Source organism: Pistacia vera, unplaced genomic scaffold, assembly GCF_008641045.1.
Source record: "Pistacia vera cultivar Batoury unplaced genomic scaffold, PisVer_v2 Contig361, whole genome shotgun sequence".
Classification (NCBI taxonomy): domain Eukaryota; kingdom Viridiplantae; phylum Streptophyta; class Magnoliopsida; order Sapindales; family Anacardiaceae; genus Pistacia; species Pistacia vera.
Window position 1 is genome coordinate 245,679 of NW_022196181.1, and position 17,755 is coordinate 263,433.

The window sequence follows — 17,755 nt, forward strand, 5'->3', positions numbered from 1 at the left end:
AGTGATAGGGAGAATTACTTCAAGTTGAATTCCAGTAGAACTAGTACTGGCTTTGTCATGATTAGAGGTAGGATGAGGCACATCAGTAATATTATTTGAGCCAAACTACAGGATGCTAAATTCTGAACTATTTGTTATTGGGTGTGTCTGCTGTTGAGAATTATGAAGAGCAGATTCTGAGTGTCTCAAGGTAGATTCTTGTACTGTATGAGGATTTATTTCATGTGTTGGAGATGAGTTTATGTTATTTGAGGATGAGTTGATGACATTTTGAGGATGGCAAGTTCTAGGATTTGGTGCTGAAGTGACTCTAGCAGATGGGATAAGATCAACGACATGGGAGTAAGATGAGGCACATCAGTAATATTATTTGAGTCAGACTGCAGGATGCTAAATTCTGAACTATCTGTCATTGGGTGTGTCTGCTGTTGAGAATTATGAAGAGCAGATTCTGAGTGTCTCAAGACAGATTCTTATACTGTATGAGGATTTATTTCATGTGTTGGAGATGAGTTTATGTTATTTGAGGATGAGTTGATGACATTTTAAGGATGGCAAGTTCTAGGCTTCGGTGCTGAAGTGACTCTAGCAGATGGGATAAGATCAACGACATGGGAGAGATTCCAAGGGGTTGAACCATGAATAACATCAATCAAGTCAAAAATATCTTTATCCCTAACCAAAGAGCATCTAAAACCATTTTTTAATGGGAATTCACCTTTATTAAACTGAGCTTGCTTAACAACATAAACTTTCCCTGAAGAGGATAAGCGTTTATACCCCTTGTGAATTGAGCTATAGCCAAGGAAAACACATCTTTCAGTGTGATAAGAGAGTTTATGCTTCTGATATGGCCTGATATAGGGGTAGCAACAACATCCAAAGACCCTAAATTCATCATAGATAGGTTCATGTTCAAATAGTTTTTGAAAGGGTGACATTTCTTCAATAGATGCAAAGGGTAATCTGTTGATAAGATAATTGCAGTAGTGAAAGCTTGCCACCAAAAACACAATGGCATTGAAGCATGAGCCAAAAGTGCTAACCCAAATTCTGTTATAATTCTATGTTTTCTTTCCACTCTTCCATTTTGTTGATGGAGATAAGGACAAGAGTGTCTACATGTAATTCCATGTGCTTGTAGGTAATTAGAGAAAGGCCTAAACTCTCCTCCCCAATCAATTTGTAGGCATTTTAATTTTGCATTTAATTGTCTCTCAACAAAAGAGTGAAAATGAGAAAAGACAGTAAAAGCTTCAGACTTCAACTTTAATGGATAAATCCAAACAAATCTGCTAAAATCATCCACAAACAACATATATAATATTTGTATCCTTCAGTTGAACATACTGGTGCAGACCCCCACAAGTCTGAATAAACTATTTGAAGAGGACTTTTGGTCTTAGAACTGGACAAGGGAAAAGAAGCTTGTTGCATTTTTCCAAATTGACATGCTTCACATAAGGATAACTTATTTCCAAAATTTCCACAAACATTCATTTTATTCATTACAGATTTCAAAGTCTTATCTTGTGGATGCCCCAAGCATGCCACAATTTGGTCTTACTATTTCTAACATCAGAATTGTTATAACCAATGCAGCTACTTTCACTGCTTGTGGTTGCTGAAACAGCAGGAGCTTCAGTGACTTTATTTTTTAAAGTGGAAGCAAGATCATCAGAGCTAACATTGGATGCTTGAGATAGAAAGACAGAGGCAGCTTGTTCATCATTGAGGGAGACAGTGGTTGGAAAATATAATTGCAGTTGATACAAACCATCCTTCAAGAGTCCTTGAATAAGTACCCTTTTGGTGGCTTTATCCTTTATTACACAGTGATTAGAATAAAATTCCACAACAACATCATTATCTCTAGTTATTTGTGAGATACTCAATAGATTTTTAGCTATATGCAGCACACACAACATCTTCTTAAAGTGAAGTAATTTAGGACAAAAAGTGGAAGCTAGAAAAGACTCACCTATATGAGAAACAGGAACAGTTTGGCCATTGCCTACTTGGACTTGTGATCCACCTTGATAGTTGTCTTTCACCACCAGGTTGGTTGGTTCAGTAGTCATGTGATCGGCTGCTCTAGAGTCGACATACCATGTTTGGTCAGCAAGCACTTGTGGTGTGGCTATTGGTATGTTGTTTTGAAGAACTGAATGATTATTATTCTGAGTGGTTTTAGCAACATTGCTACCAGGAGCTTCTAGTTGAAACATAGCAGTTTGGTGATAAGGCCCAAATAACACAGACTGCTGAGGTTGTTGGTAATACGCAGGTGACTGAGAAAAGTTTGCTCCACCATGACTAGGATAGTCGTGACTGAAGGATAAAGGTGCACAACCTTGCACAAATTGAACAGTAAGCATTTTTGCTGCCAACAAAGCTTGGGGTGATTCATTGGACCGATTTTGAAACTGTCCTTGTGATGAACCACAATTAATAAAACCTGGATTTTGATTTATAAAATTCCCTTGATTCTAATTAATGAAGCCCTAAAAGTTATAATCAAAGCGGTGGTAACACTGAATTGCAGAGTGTCCCCTTTTTCCACAAACTTGACATATGAGTCTTGGTCGAAAATGTCCCCTTCCTCTACCTCTATTTTTCATCATGAAAGGATTATACACAAAATTACCAGAGAAGGTCAACTGATTAACAAAGTCACCATTCTGTACAAACTGAGTATTAAGATCAGGCTTGAAGCTTTCTTGAGGCACATTGTTATTACTATATTGAGGATTTCCAGGGATTGAGTGAGAGATCATAGGTCGACATTATGGAGATATACCAACTAGATTTTGACCATTAAAAGGGGCGACTGACTTGTTTTGAGCCGAAACAGGGGAGTCAATAGAGCTTTGTTTAGCTGCTAATAGTGCAAAAGCAAGCTGATCATGTGGATTTGTGAAAGAATTGCTCTGCCTCTCCAACCTAATCTCATGTTTATGAAGCAAGAATTGTGCTTCTTGGAAAGTTTTCTGACTACTGGTTGCAACTAAATTTGCTACTACGGCATCGTATTCGGGTCCTAACCCGTCCAATATGTAAAGTAACAGCTCTTTGTCACTTAGATTTACACCACTAGCTATCAATTTGTCCCCTAACTCTTTCATTTTTAGAACATAATCACTAATATTAGGGAATCTTTTTTAGTGTTCTGCAACATGTTTCTCAAGTGACGGGTTCTAGCTTTAGATACACCACGAAAATGCAGTTCTAGTAAATTTCAGATCTCATACGAAGTATTACATTTTGAGACATGTTGAAATATAGACTCAGAAATGGTGGATAAAAGCCAAATCACCAGAAATTGGTCGACTTTCTTCCGGTTGAAATAGCATGTATTTGGTTTCTTGACTGTCGTTTCTGAGCTCTCATCTTTCTCGAATCTGAACATTGGAGGACAGGCCTTCTCTCCAGTGATAAATCCTTCCAATCCATGTCAAATTAAAGCTGGTAGGATTTGTGATCGCCAAAACGTGTAGTTTTTCTCTAGTAGTTTGACAGAAATGGATGGTAATGTGGGTGGAATATTGGAATTTGTGAAGAATAAGAAATCAGCATCCATATTGTCTGATTTAAAGGCTAATTTAGCTGAAATATTATCAACAATCACCATTGACGTTGGTCTAATGGCTCTGATACCATGAAGGTTTTCAGAATCAAGAAAAAGAAAGAAGAAAATAGACGACTCTAGAAGATAGGAAATCAATTCTCTTTACTGGTTTTCTAATTGAACAATCACCGAATAACTGAAAGAAGGGGCTGTTATACACTCAGCCAATCAGTAGAAAATGCTTCGTTTCATGCTGCTCTAAAACACAGTGTTTCAATGATTTAATACAAATTAAGCTACTTTTAAAACCTTACAGATACACCCTTACATTGACTTACATTTACAAACTGAAGCTAGAGCTTTACTTTGTTTAGCACTCACGAACAAATGAACATAAAGTTTCTAAGTACTTAACTTATATTTTAAGTTATGTATTCTATGTCATGTGTTATGTGTTATTATTTTATAGCTGACATGGTTATATGTTAAACTACCTTACTTCAATTAGGATATGAAACTTGAGATAAAAAGTTTGATTGTATAGGTAAAAAAATCACCCCTTAAGTTCTAAAAGGGATAGTTGAATACTGACTTTGGGCGTATTCCAGAGACTAACCTTTGGGTTGATGTCATTAAATTGATATTGTGTTAGAACTCAAGCCCAAGAAATAGCACAACCCAAAAGACCAGCCGGATAGACAGGAGAGCTCATAGGCTTAACTATAACACTTGGTGGGTGTGAGAGAGTAATACTACACTCGCAAACACTTTTCACTAACTTTCTCTCACAAATACGACATGTCAGCTTGCAATTGGTCAACTCACATGAGTCCCGTCTGTCCAACAATGGGTCTTGTGTGATCAAGCCAATTACGAGCTGCTACATGGGGTTAGTGAGAGGTATTAATTAGAGATGTTTGTGATACTAAGATTATTGTTTTACTTAACTTTCATGTTTAACTAGAATGAACGACATTAGCCATAATGGTAATGATTTATTTTTGATAATGTGAATGATTTTGGTTAAAATTGAAGTAATTAATTGTTAACATTTACCTGCCAGTAATCTCTAAAAATCCGGGGATACTTTATTAGATTTTTTGGACTTTAACTCTTGTAACTGCAAATTCCTTGTCTAATTTATCTAGAAATTATAACTAAACTATATATTTAAATCTTAGTGATAAAGTTTTAGAATTGTAAAAATATAATTAGGATTTATTTACACTTAAACACATTTCCTATATTTGTTCGGTAAAATAACATATTGTTCGTTTTATGTACTCATCACCTTAATTTTAGAAGTGAGATAGCGAAGGATAAAAGATTCAGTATTACACATCATATATATTTAATCCTCTTTTTATTTCTTAAATGCACTTTTATATCCCTTTTGAAAAGGAATTTTTTTTTATGATATAAATAGTGTAAAGATAAACCATATAGACTACCCCTCTTCAATTTTCAAATTTTATATTTAGTATGTGTCGAGAATAAATTTACTTTATAGTTTGTGTAGTAATTAATTTTTAATTAAAAATTGATATTGGTTAATGACATTTTAATAAGAAAAAAATTTATTAGAAATTTTGTTTGGTTGTCAAAGGGTAATAAGCTGAAGGAGTGGCCAAGTAGGCAATATAAAAACAAATGTCTCACAAGATAATATATGGATATAAATGTAAAATTAGTCAAATGAGACAGACAAAAAATTGTTTAATAATTTATTGATTCTGCCTCCTGGTTAACATCCTTCATTCTCTGATCCCCGTAAAGTCAAAATAAAGATAAAATTATACCACTATATATGCTATAAATATTATAATTCATACCATATTGAATTTTTATGAGAACTTTAGTTCATATCATAAGTATAATTTCGCAAACGTGCTACCCAATAATACAACATCCTAGAGAAAAAAAAAAAATATTGCAATTTGCAAAAAGATCATTCAATTTCATGATGGATAAATGTGAAAATACGTGCCTGAGTTGCTGCTGTTCATAGCCTTTCATAATCAAAATAGAGATACTTAGTGGCAACCCATCAATTACAAATAAGAGAATAATAAAATTTTAGATTTGGAGACTTAGAAAATACTATATAAAGAGTAGCAAATATGTTCATTCAATATCAACATCCAAGTCTTTTAATAAAAGCTTCAATTGGGGGAAATGGGAACCCTAGGAAAGCCGGGGCAATGGCCTCATTTGGTTTTTGCTATGGCAGTTTTACTCATAGCAACCAATGTGGTAGCTTATACACCTTATAGTTCTCCATCACCAACACAAGAATACTCCAAAGACAATTACAACTCCGATACCAACAAGGATAAGCCTCTCTTACCACCAAAAGTTTTCGAATTTCCATGGTATAAATTTCACAAGTCTCCACAACCACAACCGCCAAAGGATCTTCAGTATCCTCAATACTATAAGAAGTCGCCCTCATCACCAAAGCGATCAGAATATCCACCATACTATTATAAGTCGCCACCTCCTCCTGTAAAGTCTTCTCCCTCACCATATTATTACAAATCTCCACCTACTCGTTCTGTCACCACCCCCTCCATATGTTTACAAATCCCCGCCTCCACCATCTTCATCACACCCTCCTCCTTATGTCTACAAATTTCCACCTCCACCATCTCCTTCACCACCACCTCCATACGTTTATAAGTCCCCACCTCCACCATCTCCTTCACCTCCTCCTTATATCTACAAATCTCCACCCTCACTATCTCCTTCACCTCCTCCTCCTTATGTTTACAAATCTCCACCCCCGCCATCTCCTTCACCACCTCCTCCATATGTTTACAAGTCCCCACCACCACCATCTCCTTCACCACCACCTCCATACATCTACAAGTCCCCACCTCCACCTAAACAAGCAGAACATCCACCAAATTATTACAAATCTCCACCCCCACCCCCACCATCTCCTTCACCACCTCCTCCATACGTTTACAAATCCCCACCACCACCATCTCCTTCACCTCCACAGCCATACGTTTACAAGTCTCCACCACCACCACCACCTCATTCTCCACCACCTCCATACGTGTACAAATCCCCACCACCACCATCTCCTTCTCCACCACCTCCATACATTTACAAGTCCCCACCACCACCATCTCCTTCACCGCCACCCCCACACATCTACAAGTCTCCACCTCCACCTAAACACATAGAACATCCTCCAACTCAGTACAAATCTCCTCCCCCACCATCCCCTTCACCTCCTCCTCCTTATGTCTACAAGTCTCCACCTCCACCTAAACACATAGAACATCCTCCAACTCAGTACAAATCTCCTCCCCCACCATCACCTTCACCTTTTCCTCCTTATGTCTACAAGTCTCCACCTCCGCCATCTCCTTCACCACCACCTCCATACGTTTATAAGTCCCCACCTCCACCTTCTCCAGCCCCTCCCCCACCTTACGTTTACAAGTCGCCAACTCCACCATCACCATCCCCACCACCTCCTTATATCTACAAATCACCTCCTCCGCCATCCAAGACTCTTCCATCTCACCCATACTACACTTATAAATCACCCCCACCTGCTACAGGTTATTAAGCTTAATTATGCCCACTTCTTGAATCAATTTTAAGATTATTTCCACGTGCTTTATGAATGTTTTGTCGGCATTTTTCTTTTTTAATAAGGATTTGAAATGTTTTTTATGTATCAAGCAATCAGTTGTAAGCAATGAATTTATTTTATTTTTTTGTTTTTTGAGATTTTGTAAGCAAGTCTTATATGTATTATTGTTGTTCATTTTTTAAGTCAACCAAGAATAAATTATTTACAAAGACGTCCTACCCAGCAATGTTCTGAAAATCACACTGGGCCTTGCCCCGGTCAAGGGCCCATTCACAGTTTAACTGGTCCAACCAATCGGACCGATGACATCAACAACCAAATTTAAAAAAAAAAATTTATAAATTAGTCCCTTAGCAAAAATGCCCATAAAAAATTGCAATTTAGTATATACAAAAATGCGTATAAAAAATTACAATGTTCTGTTTAGTCCCTAAAAATTGCATCATATTGCAAAAATGCCCATAAAAATTGCATGTAGTCCCTAAAAATTTAATTTATTTCAAAAAGTACCCAAAAAACTCAATTCGTCCCTAAGGTTTTGAAATACTGTAAATCACCCCTAGAAAATTACATTTAGCCCCTATAGGTTTAAAATATAACAAAACCCCCTAGAACCTAAACCGAACTAGAGAGGCTACCGGTTCCCGGTCCAACTAGTTCGACCGGTCTGTCCGGTCTGGTCTTCAGAACACTGCTACCCAGTACCCAATACACTAATGTCTACGTAGAGAGAATAAAAAATATTGAAATATGCTACAAGCTAGAAGTCCAACGAATGAATTAAGTTGTTTATGCAAATTAACACTGTTAATTAAAATAGAAAACAATTTAAAAATAGAAAATCTTATAAATATGACGAAGTTAGTATATATTCTACATCGTGCATCTATACAATTTCAACCATTTTAATGCGTATATAAAACTAACAATTAAATTTATGTCAAAAATTTTATCAGAATACACATATATATTTTATGTTAGTTGGGACAATATAACAAAATCACATGGTATCAAGTTGTCTAATTTTTAGTATAATATTGAACAAGGAAAGGAAAAAGAGGTCTTCGAATTTCCATTTTTTCCTTTTTTTATAATGTTTTATGCATATGAGAAAACAATACGGACTTACTAGAAATTTGTGAAAGTTGGGTGGGTAGGATTATAGGGGTGTTTAAAACGATTAACCGGTCCGAACCGGTTGGTTTTTGAACCGAATTGGAAATCCAGTTCAGGGAAATTTTCGAATCGGAACCTAACCATTTAAAAGGTCCAATCGGTTTTAACTGAACTAATAATCGGGTTAATCGATTTCCAACCGGTTTTACAACAATTTTGAAAACGGGTACATCCAGCAAATTTGAAACTTAACAAACATACCCCTGAGAAACTCCCTAACACTCCCTGCAAGTTTGAGATCCATCAAACACACCCCCTACGATAGAGAGACCCTAGCTGCCACAATCTTCCATACTTCACCACGGGCGGCCAGGCTGCCGCAAGACACCACAAACCACAGCGTACAAGCACCAATCAAACCCAAAACATAAACGAACTGATGACCTGTCTTAGGAACAAGAGAGATGGTCAAGGCCGCGAGATCGTAGGCTGGGTTGCAAGAACAAGCGCATGATGGGGCTGCTCGGCGGCATCTGAGGCGAGTAATACGATGGAGCAGCAGGGGAAGCAAGGATTGGCGCAAGAGATCGCGCACATAGGCTTCGTGCTCCTGAACTGTTGCGATGGCAGTTGTGTGAAGAAACTAGTCACACAAAGGGAGATCGAGAGCCAAGGGCAACAGAGAGGCAATCACCACTCTTGGACCTACTTTAGACTTTAGATAAATCAAAAGTTTAGAACCGCATATTTTAGATGTAGGAATTTTTAAGAAAACTGGTTTTCAATTTAGGATGAACTGGTAGCCAAACCGAAAAACTGATTCAACCAAATTTGTGTACTAAAACTGAACAGGTTTTTTTTTTTAAAGAAGTTCTCCGATTTGGGTTTCCTTTTTTTTTTTTTTTTTAAACCTCTATCGTAGGAAGGTAATTATTAAAAAATACTTTCACCTAGGGAAAATTTTTTCTAATGCTACCAGTAACATTCTCAAATTACTAATCTTAATGCTAGTAACTTAATCAAGCACCTCAAAAACTAATCAATAATTATTAATGCTCATGAATATCATCTTTCGTAATTAATATTTTACAATAGAGTAAACGACATGTTCCCACCCAAGATTTAGCAAAATGGTAAGTTCCCACCTTTGGCTTCATAAATTCTAGATTTCTACCCTCATATTAACACTGTTTCGTTTCTTTTAACAATTAAATGCTAAAATAATCATTTACTATATTTTAAATGTCTGCAAAAACAACTCTCTCAACTTTGGGACTCCAATCAGCACCGTTGTTGGCCCTTGGTGCCATCTCCAACATCAAATCGTAGATCCCTTGCTCTGATTCACCTCTCAACCATTCTCCTCGTCGTTCCCAATCTGTCCGAGCTGCAACCATCCCTCTTTAACGCACTGCAACTAGCCCTCTTTATCGTGCTGCAACCAACCCTCTTCCTCATGCCACAACTAGCTCCCAAGCAGGGAAGACCGTGCAAACTTTTGGGATACCACACGCGTTTGGGTGAAGATTGAGGGGGATTTTGTTTGGGACAATTTAAAAACCAATTGGGGGCAAGGTGGAGGGTTGGGGGAAAGCAGTTGTGGTGGTGGCCAGAAAAACCAATTACAACTCAAAATCACAGCAAATCAATCAAACAATCAACACACTTCCAAAATGAATCAACACCAACACCAATTAACAACAAATGGACTAGCAGTTTAACCCACAAATTAGCAAAATCGTGAAACCCTAAGTGGGATGGTGGCCAGTGAGCGGTGAGCTACCGTGGTCGAGGATGGTGGGGGTTGGCCGATGAACACATTGGTGGTCTCAAGGAAGGTTTCCAACGATGGAATCAGCTAGAAAAGGGGAATGTTCATAAACACAAATGGGAGGGTGGTGACCGATGATGGTGGGTTGAAAAGGTTAACAAGGTTGGAGGTTTAGTTGCAAGGAACAAAGGCTTAAAGATGGTGGGCTCGGGGGTACCAATGGTACTAGAATTAGGTCGATTTGGCTTGAGATCGATAGTCGCTGATGAGGGAGTGGGTGGCAGAAAATGGCAGAATCATATCAGATTTTTGGTTAAATGAGGCTGAGGAAGGTGCAATCAAAGTTTGGGAAGAATTCCTACTGTGATTGGTGAATAAAACCGGTTAGGAGGCAACAAAAAGGCCTACAACAATGAAGAAGAAGAGCGACTTTGATAATAGTAGATGAGGGGAAATAAAAAAGAAGATGATGATGATGAAAGGACAATTTGGTAATAACACCCTCTGCATCTGTGTCAGAATTCAACATTCACTAATAATATTACTTTAATGGTGGGAATCTGGAATAGAATCCAACAGTCACTAACAATGTTACTTTAAGAGTGAGAATCTGGAATTTATGAAACCGGAGGTAAGAAGTTGCCATTTTCCTAAACTTGGGTGGGAACATGTCGTTTACTCTTTACAAAATCCCACTTTTTCCTAAGGGTGCATTTGGTTCAGGGAATGTTATATTACTGTGAATGTTATATTAAATTAAAAGATAGATTACCTAGAAGATTATTGAGAATATTTAGGGAAATGTGTTTAATTAGGTTGAAATAAATTAGTGGGTATATTATACTTATATGTTTGGTTGGGAGGAATAAATTTGTGTATATGTTATATAGATTACTAAATTGCTCACATTTTTAAATATTAATATAATATTATTTTTTGAATCATTCCTTTTAACCTCCTACATGTGAGATTTTGCTAAAACACCCAGCCATATAAAGGTTTAATTTCTAACAAAATTACTCCCACCCACCCCAAGCCACTGTCGGCCATCGGCCACCATTGCTAGTTGTTGCCAACAGTTTCCGTAATGATGTACAACCGTTGGATCTAGTTAGTCGTGTGCCAATATGGCCGTTTTCGACCAAATCTATTTCGGCGCACAACGTTACGGATCTAGCTGTTTCTACTAGATCTATGGCCAGATCGATCAGATTTGACCAGTCATGCGCCATTCTAGCGACCTCGGGCAGTACTTGTCGGCGGTTGGCCAACGGGCAGTGATGGTGTCTAGCGAACGGCGATGGTCCTAGGTGGTCAACAATTTGTTTTAAATATAAAGGCACTGTTGTCCAAAAACTTAATTAATTAGGGGTAAAGTTGTAATGGTAGGTTCATGTAAATTAATTTCAAAATAAGGGCATTATTGTCCAAAAAATTTAATAGTTAAGAGTAAAATTGTAACAAAATTAAGGTTACCATATAATCTTAAAATACCTAAGAAAATAGAGATAATCAGATTACCACCTATATAACTAATAGTAATTACTATTGGTTTTGGAAGAGTACCAGAACGTTATATTAATTGACAACCAAACTTGATAATCTAAGGGTAAGTTTGGATCATATAATGTTTTATTATAGGGGGATGTTACATTAATGGAAAAATAGATCACCTTGAAGATTAATGAGAATGTTTTGGGAAATGAGTTTGGTTGGTTCGAATGAATTGTTTAGTATGTTATATTTACATGTTTGGTTGGAAGGATAAATGGGCAAGTATGTTATATAGATTACTAAATTACCCTTCTTTTTAAATATTAATATAATATTATTTTTATTATTATTTTTTGAATCATTTCTTTAACCCCCTACATTTGAAATTTTGCTAAAACACCCAAACCATATAAAACTTTAATTTGTAGCAAAATCACCCCTACCCACCCCAAGCCACTGTCAGTAGCTAGCCACCACCGCCAGCTACCACCAGTAGTCAACGAAATGGCGCACGACTGCTAGTATATTGCCGGTCGTGCGCCAGCAAAGCCATTTCCAACCATGGGTCACAATTCCATGGCCGTGAAAAGGCCAAATCTTTGGTCATGATATAGCCATAAAAACGGTCTGATCTGGCCGTTTTCATTCATCAATCACAGATACATTACCGAAAACGGCCTTACCGGCGCACGACCAGCAAGATCCCATCAATCATGCGCCATTATGACAACTGACGTCGACGACCAACGGTGGTCTTGGGTAAGGATGAGGCACGAGACGAGTAGCTAGCGAGCTACTCGAGCTCGGCTCGTTATAAGCTCGAGTTTGACTCGAAACCAGTCAAGCTCGAGCTCGAGCTCGAGCAGCTCGTGAACAGTAAAGAGCTTCGGGGCCAATTTGTAAGATTTCAAAAGTTTTATTTTTAGGTTGTCAAAATTACGAACAACACCCATGACCCATTCACAGACAAAAACTCAAAACCCATTTGGGATTTTTTCTTTCGGCTTCAAAAATCCAACTTCATTCATCTTCTCTTTCACCTTCATTCATCCTCGATTCCATTCAAGCTTAGAATGTGAAAGAAAAATAATGAAGGAGAAAATCTGAAGGAGCAGAAGAAGAAAGACAAGAGAAGGTGAGAATAGAGAAGAGAATATGGAAGAAGTAAAGAAGAAAGAGAAGAGGATGGGGAGAAAGAAAAAAAAAAAAAAAAAAAAGACGAAGGAGAAGATCTGAAGAAGTAAGAAAAGAGAAGAGGACGGGAAGAAAGAGAGAAAAAAAAAAGATGAGGTGACAAAATGAGGTGATAGGTGAAAAGAAGAAATAGAAAATGAGGGGAGAAAGAAAAAAAAATAAAAATGAGATGATAGTAGGTGAAAAGAAGAAAGAGAAAATGAGGGGAGAAAGAGAAAATACAGTATTTTAGTACTGAGCTCGATTAAGCTCGAGCTCGAACACGAATATTGAAGCTCGACTCGAGCTCGAGCTTGTTACTATTCATTACGAGCCGAGCTTGAGTACCGAGATACTCTACTTGGCTCGACTCGTATACATCCCTAGTTTTGGGTGATTAGAGATATTTTGTTAACTTTTAAACTTTTTTGTGACTGTGGTGTTTTAGCTAAATTCTCAAATGTAAGAAGGCTAGGGTAATGATTATTTGATAGACATTTGAGAACAATTATATCTAGAATGATATTTAATTAAAGGCAAAATAGATATAAAAATTAGATTACATGATAACCTTTTAATAACACCTTAGATGGAGGGTATCAGAACCTTCTACATTACCGACTATAAATACTATTTACAATAAAAGATACTTATAATATTTTATTATTTACAATCCAAATAATGAAATCTAGCAAAATAAACTAAGCCCGTTGGCTTAATATGATCCCGATCCAAATCCTAAATAATATAAGATAGAGATTTACCTTCTATAGGGATCGCCGTCATCCAAACTAGGGGTGTTCGGTTCCGGGTACCCTATACTTTTTGAAGGAAAAGGAACCGGAACCGGAACCGGAACCGACGGTTCCTTGAAATTTGGAACTAGAACCGGAACCGACGGTTCCGGTTCCTAGGTACCCAGAACCAGAACCTGTAACAACGGTTCCGGAACCAGAACCTGTAACAACGGTTCCGATTCCGATTCTGGGTACCCTGTAAAATTACATGACCCCCCAAAAGTTTTTAAAATGGCAAAAAAACCTTTAAAAACTTACAAATACCCCCCACCTGGCACTTGTTAACAAAAATAAAATTACAAATTATAAATTCAAAATTACAAACTCCATTACTTTGTAAAGGTAGATTCTCAAAAGTCAAATTAACTTACTTTAAATGTTATGAAATATAAATATAAATGTATTCAAAATTACAAACTCCATTACTTTGTAAAGGTAGATTCTCAAAAGTCAAACCAACTTACTTTAAATGTTATGAAATATAAATATAAATGTATTCACATTACTTTTTCTACAAAAATTTATATTAACTCCCCTAATCTTTAATTCTATTTTATATTAGTCTTGGTTCCTGGTTCCGGTTCTGGTTCCTAACTATAGGAATCGGAACCGAAACAGCACAGTAACGGTTCCAAAAATTTGGAACCGGAGCCTACCCATTGACGACTGATTCTGGATAGGAACCGGAACCAAACCCAGGATACCCGCCGATTCTGGTTCCAACCGGTTCTTTTGAACACCCCTAATCCAAACATATCCTAAAAAGGAACTGGTCCCTCGAGTCTAAGATTTATGATTATAATCAGCAATCATCCTAGCCCTTCTGTTTCCTACTATTATAGATTTAAAAAAAAAAAGTGATTTACACAGGGTTATTAGCTGGTGGCGCTTTGAAGAATGTTCCATATCTTTATTAAACCAAAAAAGATATTTGCAGAAGAAGGATAATCAGCCATAAAAACCGAATGAAACCAAAAAAGGAGAAAAAAAAAAGAAAAAAAGACGACCAAGGCAAGCATCGGCAAAATTTACAATTTTTTTTCCTTCATTTTCTAAATTGTCGGAGCTTCAACATAAACTAGATTTCAGTTCCTGAATTTTCCGGAGACAAGATTGAGCTTTCTCAAGAACCAAATCAATCCTATCCCTTCTCTTGAACTCCCCTAAAACCCTTTGAAACTTATTCTTCATTTCTTCATTTCTGCAGCTTCCCATTCCAATACCAACTTTCTTTCTCTTCCTGTTATTCGTTGATGCTGCCATATACATAAAAACATCAATAAATAAATGAACACTAATAAAGCTTTAAAATACACAACACCAAGGAGGGAAAAAAAAAAAAAAAAATTGACCTTGCGTTGTAGCAGTTGAAGAAGAGGGATAGTAGATCAAATTGTTGTTTTCGTTGTTGTTATCGTTGTTGTTGTGTTGGGATTCGAGGAAGAAGATGAAGGATTTGAGCTCCAACTTGAGGTAGTCAAAGCGATTTGGGTGAAGGGTTTCGAGTATTTGCAACTCTTCCTTTGCCTGCTCTATCATCTTCCATGAGGAACATTCCATTCTCGCTCTGTGTTTCGCGCTTTTCGAAGGAGAAAATTTAATAAGACATGGAGAAGGCAAAAGGCAGAAGACATGGGAAGTTGATCTCTTTCTGATTAAAGTTAATTATTAAATGAAGAATTATGGAAAGTTGCGCCTTTTTATTTTTTAACTCTTCTTATTCGTATTGTTCTGTTGTTTCCACTGTCAGCATGCAGCAGGAAGTGGAAAAGGCAATTTTGTGATTGTGCTCTATCTTTGTCTAATGGCTTTGGCCTTTTTTTTGTTTTTTTGGGAAACAGAAAGTGGAGACATATTTTCCGCCTGCAAGATCTTTCGGCCTCTTTGAGAGGATGCGAAAGGTTTTTATTTTTTTTTCGATTAATATATATATATATATATATGTGGGAAATTTTCAAAACATGCCCTTGAGGTTTTGCTAAATACTTAATTTTATGATAATTAGGCTAGAAATGATAAAAAATTAAAACGTTAGGTTTTTTTTTTGGTAACCCGAGTGTATGTGTCACCTTGTATGTACCTCAACTAATTCTTGAAATTTATTGAACACCTTACGAGTCCAAAGGACTAAATACACCATAATGTTATTGTGGTTGATGAACCCAATGATTGAACCTAAGAACTTAAGAAATGGAGCAAACATCTCTAACCGTCAGACCAACCTATTGGGATTTACATCGTTTAACTTCTGTTACATTGAATTTTAATTTTTTGTGAAAATACCATTTTGCCTCACTTTTATTAAAGATGAAAAAGTTTCTTTAACTAGCGAATTTAGTTTAATTAATATTATTAATTTCAATTAACAACAATAGGATTAAGACTAACTAGCGTTTGGTTAATTTAAATTAGGGTGGGTTAAGTTTACCTGTGAATAATTATTTAGGGACCAACATTGAGCGACTAAACACTAATTTTGATTTTTAAATTTTGTAAGTTAACGTCTTGATACTTAACTTTGATCAGCATGCAAAACATTTTTAGAATGTCTACATTATATATTTATTATCAGTTTAAATTGCTATATCTATAGTTTTAATAATTAAATTTTATAAATTATAGTAGAATGGTTCATTCAAATGTATCCGTTTATTTTGGGTTTGTTTTGGTTTTAATTTAGTTTCTCGTGTTAAGATATTTTGTTCAACTCATTTTAATAGGTTTTGCTATGGTTTCCAAGAAACACGATTTTAAGAACATATTAATGAAAACATTTTATCCAAGAAATTAAGGTTTTTTTTTATTTTTTATTTTTTATTTTTTTTATACAATTTTGATTGTTTCTAATTTATGTATTGAAAAGGGAGAACGACATCTTCCCACCCAAGGTTTGGCGAAGCGATATTTTCCCACCCTTCAAGTTTCAAAATGACACTTTCCCACCCTTCATTAGATTTTTTTATGTTTTATGTTAATATTTTACTAAAAATACGAAAATAGCCTTACATATTTGACCGTTAAAAAAAAAAAAAATTATTTATAATGTCATCAGTATCTCAGCACTATTATTCAATAATTTACTAAATTTATGATGTTTTTTATTTTTATTAATTAACATAAAAAATTAATATTTTTAATTAATTAAATAAACAAAGGGAAAAATATATCTTTACACTTGAACTAATAAATAATCGAGTAAACACTTTAATTTAATTAAATTTTAATTTATAATAAACTAATTAAGAAATAAATTATTTAAATGTATTTTCGTCTTTTCAATCAAATATTAACAGAACCTGACGAAGGATGGGAAAATGTCATTTTGAAACTTGGTGGGTGTGAAAATGTCGTTTCTCCAAACCTTGGTAGGAAAATGTCCTTCTTTCTATTGAAAAGATAAACATTAAATTGTATAATATTACTGCCTTAAAAAATTACTTATTTAACCGTTAAAAAAAAAAAAAAAAATTGTCGTAACTCTATCAAACTATGCCGGATTCCATGACTTATTACATCATAATTCACAGAGATTTAATACATTTCAATTCTCAGTGTTTAATTTACAGAGAATGTATTTTATTTTTACATATTGAGTGCGGGATAAATCTATTGGCCATCATCCAATTGGATTTGAAATAAATTACGTGAACCCGAAAACTATTATCGACACCTATTTTCCATGTGGATCCACCATTATTTATTATCATAATATGAAAGTGATAGATTAATGCTTACGTTATGTGTAATTTAGTCATGAAAACACAAATATTTTCTTGAACGTTTATGAAAAGTCATTTCTAAGATTTTAATGGTCTATTTGTTGTTAGCAAAATGGGTATGCATAGTATCATTTGTAAATCTTTTGAAATAGTATCAGGATTCGAACTAGACTCTATAACTTTTTTTTTAAAATATTATAATTAAAAAGCTACTTACATACAATGCAGTGCTGCATCGAATAATTGATAGGTGAGTAAAACTATTTAAAGAGAGAAAATGTTATCATTGGGTTAGTGTTGATAGAGTGAAAGCCGATATCAGTGTTGATAGAGTGAAAGCCGACGTCAGTGTTGATAGAGTAAAAGTCGCTGTAGATATAGACTCTTGAAGGAGGGTGCAATGTTAGGATCTCACATCGAGATTTCACACCCATCAAGTGTAGTACTCAAGCTTAAGGACTCTCCCACCTAGTGGTAGATCTAGAAATTTCTGTTAGTGTGGGCCAA

General features: G+C 35.8%; 3 protein-coding genes across 3 annotated transcripts; 1 reads left to right on the forward strand and 2 right to left on the reverse strand.

The window, feature by feature from the left end:
* Positions 1-1,517: 1,517 nt before the first annotated feature.
* Positions 1,518-3,125, reverse strand: LOC116140047. Its single transcript, XM_031425682.1, has 3 exons — positions 2,836-3,125; positions 2,648-2,739; positions 1,518-2,458 (listed from the first exon to the last, which is right to left on the reverse strand). The coding sequence occupies exons 1-3, from the start codon at positions 3,123-3,125 to the stop codon at positions 1,518-1,520; spliced, it is 1,323 nt and encodes a 440-aa protein (XP_031281542.1).
* Positions 3,126-5,743: 2,618 nt separating this feature from the next.
* Positions 5,744-7,151, forward strand: LOC116140048 (extensin-2-like). The gene is made up of 2 exons (XM_031425684.1): positions 5,744-5,940; positions 6,080-7,151. Exons 1-2 carry the CDS (start codon positions 5,744-5,746, stop codon positions 7,149-7,151), a joined length of 1,269 nt encoding a protein of 422 aa, XP_031281544.1.
* A 7,313-nt stretch (positions 7,152-14,464) lies between these two features.
* LOC116140043 lies at positions 14,465-15,177 on the reverse strand. Its single transcript, XM_031425678.1, has 2 exons — positions 14,882-15,177; positions 14,465-14,785 (listed from the first exon to the last, which is right to left on the reverse strand). Exons 1-2 carry the CDS (start codon positions 15,087-15,089, stop codon positions 14,598-14,600), a joined length of 396 nt encoding a protein of 131 aa, XP_031281538.1. The 5' UTR covers positions 15,090-15,177; the 3' UTR covers positions 14,465-14,597.
* Positions 15,178-17,755: the final 2,578 nt, after the last annotated feature.

Bases quoted from the DNA above. Each gene is read 5' to 3' on its own strand.
- LOC116140047 (XM_031425682.1), bottom strand. From the start codon at position 3,125: ATGAAAGAGTTAGGGGACAAATTGATAGCTAGTGGTGTAAATCTAAGT. The intron at 2,740-2,835 runs GTCAGTCGCCCC...TCCTCAATATAG, and splicing joins CCTGTTTCGGCTCAAAACAA to TAATAACAATGTGCCTCAAG. The intron at 2,459-2,647 runs GTAATTTTGTGT...ATCAAAATCCAG, and splicing joins TAATCAGTTGACCTTCTCTG to GTTTTATTAATTGTGGTTCA.
- LOC116140048 (XM_031425684.1), top strand. From the start codon at position 5,744: ATGGGAACCCTAGGAAAGCCGGGGCAATGGCCTCATTTGGTTTTTGCT. The intron at 5,941-6,079 runs GTATAAATTTCA...CCTCCTGTAAAG, and splicing joins AAAGTTTTCGAATTTCCATG to TCTTCTCCCTCACCATATTA.
- LOC116140043 (XM_031425678.1), bottom strand. From the start codon at position 15,089: ATGGAATGTTCCTCATGGAAGATGATAGAGCAGGCAAAGGAAGAGTTG. The intron at 14,786-14,881 runs GTCAATTTTTTT...TGTATATGGCAG, and splicing joins TTCAACTGCTACAACGCAAG to CATCAACGAATAACAGGAAG.